The 9,785-nt window shown below is 50.6% G+C and overlaps 1 protein-coding gene across 1 annotated transcript; it reads left to right on the forward strand.

Annotated features, from left to right (window-relative positions):
* The first annotated feature begins 246 nt into the window (after positions 1-246).
* STAR (steroidogenic acute regulatory protein) lies at positions 247-7,509 on the forward strand. Its single transcript, XM_005906101.3, is given in 8 exon segments — positions 247-447; positions 450-485; positions 1,456-1,569; positions 1,842-1,969; positions 3,853-4,011; positions 4,129-4,313; positions 5,040-5,133; positions 5,856-7,509. Coding segments are annotated over 8 exon segments (855 nt in total). The 5' UTR covers positions 247-422; the 3' UTR covers positions 5,970-7,509.
* The last annotated feature ends 2,276 nt before the right edge of the window (positions 7,510-9,785 follow it).

Consider the following 9,785-nt stretch of genomic DNA (forward strand, 5'->3'; position numbering starts at 1 on the left):
CCAACCGATGTCACATGTGCGCACTTTTTTTCTAAATTGCCTTGACCACTGCTTCTCCCTTTTCTCTCCCCTCCCTCCATCCCGGTCAGGATCAACCTCCCTTCCCCTTTCTGCACCCTCCCTCTCCACCCCAGCTCCCCGCAAATGGCCAAAGACTCCTGGTGAGGCAATCTCTCTATCCTTGGTGCCTTCCTTTCCACGCTGAGTGATGGCTTTTTTATCTCCCGATGATGAAACACAGCCTTCAGCTGGAGGTATTTAAGGCTCAGAAACACATCATCTGGCCGCAGCTGCAGGGCCCGAGGCCACAACCCTGTCAGGCTGAGGAAGCACAGGAGCAGCCATCCTCCGGGACCAGAGGCCACAGCAGGAGCCCTCAGCATCCCCGCCAGACTCCACACCTGCCCCTACTGCCAGGAAAGATGCTTCTCGCGACGTTTAAGCTGTGTGCGGAAGCTCCTACAGACATGTGCGCAGCATGAAGGGTGAGCTCCCGGGACCCTGTCTGGGCGGCCAGGGGCTCTGCAGTGTCTAGTGGGGAAAGGGCACACCTCGGGGGCAGGCCTCTCAGGGTCTGGCCCCAGCTGTGCCTCTCATTGAGGCAGCCTGGGCAAGCCTCTCACCTTCTGCACCTCAACGGCCCCCAACTACCCCCTCACTGAAGAATTGAGCTGGACACGAAGGTGCCTTCCAGGCTCGGTCATCCCTGGCATCCTCTGCAGGGCTCCAAGCCGTCTTGGCTTCTACCTGACTTTGCCTTCCTCTAGGATGGGTACCAAGGGTGCCAGGGAAATCCTGGCTACAGTGGCAGTAGGGGGAGCCCCGACTCCAAGCCCCCATGTTGGCAAGCCTGAGAGCTGATGGGTGGGGGAGAGGGAGAGAAGAAAGGGGAGTAGGACAAGAGCACGTGGGGGGCGTTGGGGGGCCTCTTTATCAGCATCATACAGTTGGGAGTATGCGCCTTAAATACCTCCAGCTGGAGGTGGAAATCAGTGCCTGCAGGACCCAGGGTCATTTGAGTCAATCCCCTCAAGGGGCCACAGAGCAATCTAAATGAGTCCTTTCCAATTACATTGGGCTCGGCTGGCTACTGTTTAGATAGAAGCTGCACTGGGAGAACTGCACCAGCATGGGACTGTTCTCTCAGCAAGACCCCCCCAGGCACACGGAGCAGTTATTCTCACAGACCTCAGGGGACAGGGTGTCTGCAACACTGGGATGTTTTGGTTGGGCAACTTCAGCCAGCCTGGGTGTGGCCCCCACCTTCAGGTGGGGCCAGTGAGACAGAAAGCAGGTTTCTGGGCCCTGGAGTCATCCCTCTGGGAATCCTTCCCGATCAAGTCACTTTCCCTCCAGGCCAGCTTCCTCCTCTGTGATGAGAGGAAGGGTGGAAGGGTCCATCTCTAAGAGGAGCTTTCCTGCTCCTAAGCAATGATTTCCCTCCGTTTTTGGCAGGGCTGCAGCAGCAGGCTGTGCTGGCCATCGGCCAGGAGCTGAACCGGAGGGCCCTAGGGGGCCCGGCCCCAGCTGCGTGGATTAACCAGGTTCGGCATCGCGGCTCTCTCCTAGGTAAGAGCTGAGGTTTCTGGGCTTCTGCCAGTAGCAGGGGGCTCCCGGGTGCAAGCGCTGTGTGTGTGGCTGTGGTCCCCCAGAGCCCGTCCCCCCACCCCTCCACCTCCCTCACTCCCTCTATGGGAATGGCGTTGTTCACAGCCAGACCTCTGTGTCTAACTCAACCTGCCGGCTGGGACCCTGTGACTTTGGTCTGGGCTCTTCCGGGATCCAAAGGGTGAAACTGGTGGGAGGCTAGAAGCTCAGTGTCTCCTTGGCTTTGCATCCAGGTTCTCAGCTGGAAGACCCTCTCTACAGTGACCAAGAGCTGGCCTATATCCAGCAGGGAGAGGAGGCCATGCAGAGGGCCCTGGGCATCCTCAAAGACCAGGAGGGCTGGAAGAAGGAGAGCCGGCAGGTAAGGGGGCCACGGAGGAACCCACAGCTCCTCGCTGTTACGGTACCATTCTCAAGGCCAGCTGCAGACTCTGCTCCTCTCAGAAGTCCAGCCTTGAGCAGTAGTCACTGGACAGCAAGCAGTTTTTTGTTTTTGTTTTTAATTTGGCTGCCCTCAGTCTTCATTGCTGGGAGCATCTCCTCGCTTTCTCTAGTTAAAGCGAGCAGGGGTTGCTCTCTAGTTGCGGTACAAGGGCTTCTCATTGCCATGGTGTCTCTCATTGCAGAGCACAGGCTCTAGGGTGAGCGAGCTTCAGTAGTTGGAGCTACTGCGCTGTAGAGCCACAGGCTCAATAGTTGTGGTGCACGGGCTTGGTTGCCCCGGCATGTGGGATCTTCCCAAACCAGGGATTGAACCCATGTCTCCTGCACTGGCAGGTAGATTCTTTACCGCTGAGTCACCAGGGAAGCCCCAGTAAGCAGTGTGAATTCTTCTTTCCCAAGAATATACCCCCAGATACTCTTGTCCCCCATCAAAGATGTTCTGGAGACTTGAGTTTGAAAAAAGCTGTCCCCGTGTCTTTAGCTCCCCTCCAGGATGTGCTGTACACCCATTCAGACCATGCAGTGGGGATTCTAGGGTCAGGAGAGGCCTCATCCTCTGGTCAGAAGTGCCAGGGCTGAAGCACCCTTAGCCCACCTCCTGGCTGACCTTGCAGGAGTGACCTGGGTTCACCTGTGACAGGGCTGGTCTGGAATACAGGGGGCCAAGGCCCTCTGGGGAGAAGGCAATGGCACCCCACTCCAGTACTCTTGCCTGGAAAATCCCATGGACGGAGGAGCCTGGTAGGCCGCAGTCCATGGGGTCGCTAAGAGTCAGACATGACTGAGCGACTTCACTTTCACTTTTCACTTTCATGCATTGGAGAAGGAAATGGCAACCCACTCCAGTGTTCTTGGCTGGAGAATTCCAGGGACGGGGGAGCCTGGTGGGCTGCCGTCTGTGGGGTCGCACAGAGTCGGACACAACTGAAGTGACTTAGCAGCAGCAAGGCCCTCTGGTATGCCCCGCTCCTGAGCACTGCCCTTTCACTGGACACTGGGAACAAGGCGCAGGTCACAGGCCGAGGGCTCTGCTGAGAATTGGCTCTATTTCCGTAGCCAGTTCACAAGCCGCCCACTGGCCAAAGTTCAGGCGAGGTCTTTCCTTCTCCGGGTTCTCTGAGTTAACAGACTACGAGTTTGGGAGTCAGGAAATCTGGGACCTGGGCCCAGCACTGCTCTTGCTAAGGGTCCTGGGGCATCTCGCAGACCTTCTCTGGCCATACATCCTTCTGGTGTAAAATGAGGGATTGGACTGCAAAAAAAAAACCTGTGTGAAATTAGCTGGTTGCAGACCACTTTCTTCACTCCCAAATGAATCTCTCTCTCAGGATCTTTGAGCTTCTGAAGTCAAGTAAGGGCCTTCTCAGGTGGACCTACCCACCCCTGCCAACATTTACCCCCAGGATGTGGGAAGACTCTGTAATGAAACATGTTCATTTTCTCCAAGTTAATCTCAATCAAAAACCCAATGCAGGTTTGTTGAAAATTTTACAAAATAATTCTGATTTTTATCTGGACGAATAAATACATGTCAATGTTTAAGAAAATACATTGATCCTCAAGAAAAAAGGGCCCAGGGGACAGGCAGGTTACCTCTCCAGTCCTCAGCACATGTACAAGGCTGGTGGCAGGAAACAGGACCTCCTCTGCCTTTATCAAAGACGGTTCCAGGCTTCCTCGGGTTCAGCCTAGAGTTCCCTGGCTGTTCCCCTCCTGCCTTGCCAGGCACTGTCTGTGTCCTACGCTGGGAATATTTTTCCTCTTAGCATTTCCCCGGGGCTCCTCTCTCCTCACCAACAGGCCAATGGGGACGAGGTGCTGAGTAAAGTGATCCCTGACGTGGGCAAGGTGTTCCGGTTGGAGGTGGTGGTGCACCAGCCCATGGAGAGGCTTTATGAAGAGCTTGTGGAGCGCATGGAGGCCATGGGCGAGTGGAATCCCAATGTCAAGGAGATCAAGGTGGGGAGAGCCGGTAGGAAGGGTGGCTGCAGTAGTCACAAGGGGGCGGCGGCGAGCTGGAGGTGGTGCCTCTCCCCCTACCTGGCTGAGTGTCTCTGGTTCCCTGTGGCCTGGCAGGTCCTGCAGAAGATTGGAAAAGACACGGTCATCACTCACGAGTTGGCTGCAGAGGCGGCAGGAAACCTCGTGGGGCCCCGAGACTTTGTGAGCGTACGCTGTACCAAGCGCCGGGGCTCCATGTGTGTGCTGGCTGGCATGGCCACACTCTATGAGGAGATGCCCCAGCAGAAGGGTGTCATCAGGTAATACTGGCAGCAGCCCCCAAAGCTCCCATTCATTTATTTGGCTGGGCTGGGTCTTAGTTGCAGCACGAGGGAACTAATTCCCTGACCAGGGATGAACCCAGGCCCCCTGCACTGGGAACATGGAGTCTTAGCCACTGGACCATCAGGGAAGCCCCAAATCTCTCTTTTCTAACACGGCCTGGGGACACATGCTTGCCAAGTGTGTGATGAATCCCCAGCTTCAAGGATCCAACCCTTGGTTCCTACCCTCCGTCTTATTTTCCATAGCAGGGGAGGAAGACAAGATGGGCCACACTTCTAGGGCCAGGTTGCGTTGACCCTCCCAGCAAGTTTAAGAAACTTAGTAATTTTCTAAAACTAGAGGTAGGGCTAGGTTTAGCGGGTATGCTCAGGTCCAACTGTAATGTTGATGAAAACAGAGTCCATACCACTTAGAACACAGTTACTATCGGAGTTTCCCAGGGCCCCCAACACCACCCTGGACCCTTTTCCAGCCTCCCCGTTATCCCAACTGAGAGGCTCTGCAGGCCTCCAGGCTCCAACTGGCATTTGTTCTGACGAGCTGGTGACCCTGCCAACTGTTAAATCTCACCCTTGGCAAATAGCAATTCTCCGATGAGACTTAAAAAAAGACGAGGTCCGGGAGGAATGTGGGTAATGTAACTAGCCAGCATTCAAGAACTCGGGCTTGTCCTCTTGACCTGATGTGTCTTTACCCGGCAGAGCTGAGCACGGCCCCACCTGCATGGTGCTCCGCCCCTTGGCTGGAAGTCCCTCAAGGACCAAACTCACCTGGCTGCTCAGCATTGACCTCAAGGTAAGGCGGATGGGAGGGGGCCACGGGGGTGGTGAAAAAAGTAGGCTCTTACCCCTCCCACCGGCTTCCCTGGTGGCTCAGATGTTACAGAATCCGCCTGCAATGTGGAGACCGGGATTCAGTGCCTGGGTGGGGAAGATCCCCTGGAGAAGGGAATGTCAACCCACTCCAGTATTCTTTCCTGGAGAATCCCATGGACAGAGTCTGGTGGGCTCCAGTCCATGAGTTTGCAAAGAGTAGGACACCACTGTGCAACTAACACAGCCCTCCCATATCAGCCCACAATAACATGAAGGACCCTCCTCCATTTTGAGAGAAGTGGACCGCTGCAGTGGGAACAAACTTGAGTGATGGCCTGCTATTCCATCATCTCAGAAGCCTGCAATGGCTCCCTCTTACTTTTCATATCCAATTTCAACTCGGTAGTTATTTTAGAAAGAAGGAAACTTAGGCCCCCAAAGGTATGGTAGCTAGCTCAGGGTCACACCGTAGGGAAGACAGGGCTGAAACCTGTCTGGACAAATCCCTTGCTTCTGACATGGTCCTGACAGCAGGGCAGTAATGCAGTCTTCCAGCCCCTGACCCTGAACAACTGGGAGGGTGCACCTCCCAACAGGGCTGCAAGACCGAGCCCAGGCAACCCACCAGGTGTGTGACAGGGATCGGCGGTGTCTAGGAAGGGACGCCAGCCACAAGACGGCCAAATTCTTCTTTGACTCTAGGGATGGCTGCCGAAGACCATCATCAACCAGGTCCTCTCGCAGACCCAGGTGGATTTTGCCAATCACCTGCGCAAGCGCCTGGAGTCCTGCCCTGCTCTTGAAGCCAGGTGTTGAAGGCCAACTTGCGGCTCCACCAGCTCCCGGCTGAATGGGTTTGAGGGCTCACAAGGAGGCCCCTGCTAGAAGCCTCCAAGTCTGTTAAAGATCTCATCTGAGGACAGTGGGACAAGGTGGTGGCACGTTTTCAATAAGATACTACAGCTCAGCTACTACAGCAGCATTTTAGTACCAAGAGAATGCGGACAAGGCTCTTCTAACTTCATTCACTGATGAGCTGTAAAATGAAGCATAAGGGTCTCAAAACACTTGTGAAACTTTTTTTTCCTGGGTCCTGACAGCGTCTACCTAAAAATATCTTGAAAATGTTACCAGTTAAGGAATGCAGGGTGCAGAGGGTGCAGAACCCAAGGATCAGGTTGTCAAGCTTGAGGAGGTCAAGAGGTCTGCGGGCAATGTGTGCAGACCGAGGTCTTGCACAGGGCCTCCCACAACCCTCTGCTCCTCTACCAAGTGGGTGGACAGCTGCACCAAAGAGTAAGCAACTCCCACAGCAGACGGCTTCTAGAACTCTAGTTCAAGTGACCTTACGGAAAAAATACAGAACTGTTATACTGATTCCCGTACTTCTTCCATGACAGGAGTCAGAATAAAGAATTGTAACTAACATAAAAACTTTCAGTTAGTCTGTACCCGATTTAAAATTCTACTCTTTAAAAATCCATGCTAGTAAACGGCAACCTCATACTAAAGGAGCCGTGGATAAAGATTTTAATTAAACTAAATCTCTTACTTCAAAGGAAAAACTCCAGGGAACTTAAGAATTTCAATTATGGGTGGAGCATTTCTGCCTTGGTAGATGGAGGCAGGAATCATTGAGGCAAGGAATGCGGATGGTCTCTAGAAGCTAGAAAGACAAGAGAGCTTTCTTCCCTAGAGCTTCCAAAAAGTTTCGTAACTGGTTAAAGTAAATAGGGGTTTCCCTGAGTTCTGTGAGCCACTCTAGCAAATTAATAAACCCAAGGATGGGATTCTGGGAACCTCTGACTTGTAACCGTCAGACAGAAGCTATCAATAACCTGGGGACCTACTACTTGCAACCAGCATCTGAAGTGGGCAGCAGTCCTATGGGACTGAGCCTTTAAACTGTGTTGTTTTGCTGGCAAAATGGTTTATCCCTTCCTTTTTCCTTTTAATGAACATCTGAGTTCATGTATCTTTGGAGAACTTAAGGGTACACTAGGATTCAGGGGTGATTAGAGATAGGATGTAGAACACAGCCAGAGCGGGCCTTCGTTTTCATCAAACATTGGGCATGACTTGTGACAGTTCCTGCATCTCGTAGTTTCATCACTAGAGAAGAATGTAATTTCTTTGTTTGGTTCCAATTTTTAAGAGGAGGAGTTTGGATCACATGCCCATCTCCTGTTTCAATCAACTCATTGGTCATCCCAACTACAGCCAGGATTGGTGGGGAAGGGAATGACAACTAGTTGTCTCAAATAATAGAAATATGGGAGCAGTATGTGAAGGTCCAGAGATATAAAAGAGTAGGTGCCTATTACAAGTAGGAGGGAAAAAAAAAAAAAAAAAAGAATTTCAATTATGTAGGATCTGTTACTGGAATCTTTCATAAAAATTTAATTTGGAAAATACGCACAAGACTAAATCAGTTCTTACAAGAACTCTATAGCTGGTAGCTGATTAATGGGCATTGGAAGATGAAGATTTTGACTGAAGATTTTTATTTACCTAAAAGGATAGAATCAAAAGCGAGGGACTGAATGGTATTACTGAGAAAATCAAAAAGCAAATTTTACTACTTTCCCATTAGTTGCTTTAGATCTGAAATAGGAACTGAATCTTTAGTCTGGAGTCTATTCTGTCCTCTTAGCTTGACTCGGGGCTGCAATTTCTCTGCTTTAACAGGTCAACGTCTTACTATCTTGGAGGAGATGGCTAGAAGAAGGTGTGATAGCATGAGAGCAAAATCCCTTTCCAAGGTCTGAGAATTGGTGCTCTAAACATCTAAGTTGAGATGGGGTTATCTGGCTAAAATACATATGCAGGATGAAAACCCAACCATTATCACTTGAAGTGTTTCCATTCCAGTGCTAACAGCATTGATGATTTACACCATGTGGAATGTCAGGCTAGCTAATTAAACAAATTAGCAGTAGCAGAAATGCTGGTATTTATTGAGGCATTGAGACTGTACAACTGACACAGGTATATATTAATATTTATTGTTTCTTATTAGTCTATTTTTGGCATAGATGAAATTATGTTTTTCCAGCCTGGAAGCTTCAGAGTGAGAAGGAGTAACTGTGGAAGTATTTCAAGAACAGAATTCTCCACTCCCAGCTAAGAGAAAGGGTTGCTTGTTGAAAGGTGTGTACAGCAACACATGCTCTGGTTTTGAGAACAGGCTGACAGTGAGAAATGGGCTTTCAACACACACCATGTTTGCCTTTTCCAAACTATGCTACTGTGTCTTTGAGGGGCCTGGGGAGATCTTTTCTCACTTGTTTTTCATTGGAATAAAATGAGTTGTCAGTGATGACCTGCTTACAGAGACCATTTTATACAGAACTGTATGAAAAGTGGGTATTCCTAGAGCCCTTCAAATGAACCCTGTCCCACATGCACACAATATGATGCATAAACAGGTAAAACCATTATTTCCATAACCTCTGATTTATGAAAGCGAAATGTACAAAACCCTGATTTCATCATTTAAACAGGAGTAGGTGCACAACTTCTTTTTATATGTCATTTAAGTGGTCACTTATATTACAAAAAATTTACCCCCAGCTTCCTCTTAAATACCACCACCCTCATTTACTCAGAGTTCTTCACACTCTGTTGCTCCAGAAGCTTTAAAACCACTTCTGCTCTGTAAGACCCACCACCGATGAATAGACTTCAGCCTGATTCTGTTGGGTTTCCTGTTAGGAGGTAGAATGACCAAAACAAAGAACCTCAGTGATTCATTAAGAGACAAATAATCAAAGCTTCTGCGTTGATACAAAGTCACTTGAAATTTGGGAAATTTCTTAAACAGCCATAATATATGGTGATCCTTGGCAACGTATTACTGGCCTTTTGGTGAACCACCCTACCTACTAACCTAGGTAGGAAGTTACAAGCAGGGGAGTCTGCAGCAATCCTGGGAGGACTGCTCTGCCACTGATTAAAAGAGGGAGGGGGATGTCCCTGGTGCTCCAGTGGTTAGGACTCCATGCTGCCACTGCAGGGGGCACGGGTCCAATCCTTGGTCAGGGAAGTTCTGCAAGCTGTGGTGTGGCTCCCAGCAAAAACGTTGTGGGGCGGGTGCAGTGAAGATAGGGAAACACACACAGCCCCAGGGGAAAGGTTCATTCTTACATTTCAATTTTTAGTCTTCTGAAAACTGCCCCCCCTTCTCTTTTAAATATTTACTTGGCTGTGCCAGGTCTTCACTGTAGCACATAGGATCTTAAGTTATGGCAGAGAATCTTATAGTTGGGGTAGGTGAGCTCTAGTTCCCTAACCAAGGACCGAACCTGGGCCCCCTCCCTTGGGAGCTTGGAGTCTTAGCCACCAGTGGAGTCCTTGAAACCTGCCCTTTAATCATCAGCTAATACAAAGGAAGGGAAGCAAGGCAAGAAGACAATCCACACAGATCAACAGCCAAGTTCAAAGGGAAGAGATGGAGGGAGACCATGAGCCCTGTGAAGTTCCATCTGCCTTCAAGAGTCTGGTTTCACAGGGCAGACTGGGTGGCTGAGCTGGCGGGTGGAGACAGAAACCTGCCTCTCTTCACCAATACTGGCTCCTTAGGGCGCCCACTTTTCCAACAGTCAGCACGTGGACCCCAACCTGAAAGGGAAG

This window comes from Bos mutus, chromosome 27, assembly GCF_027580195.1.
Source record: "Bos mutus isolate GX-2022 chromosome 27, NWIPB_WYAK_1.1, whole genome shotgun sequence".
NCBI lineage: Eukaryota > Metazoa > Chordata > Mammalia > Artiodactyla > Bovidae > Bos > Bos mutus.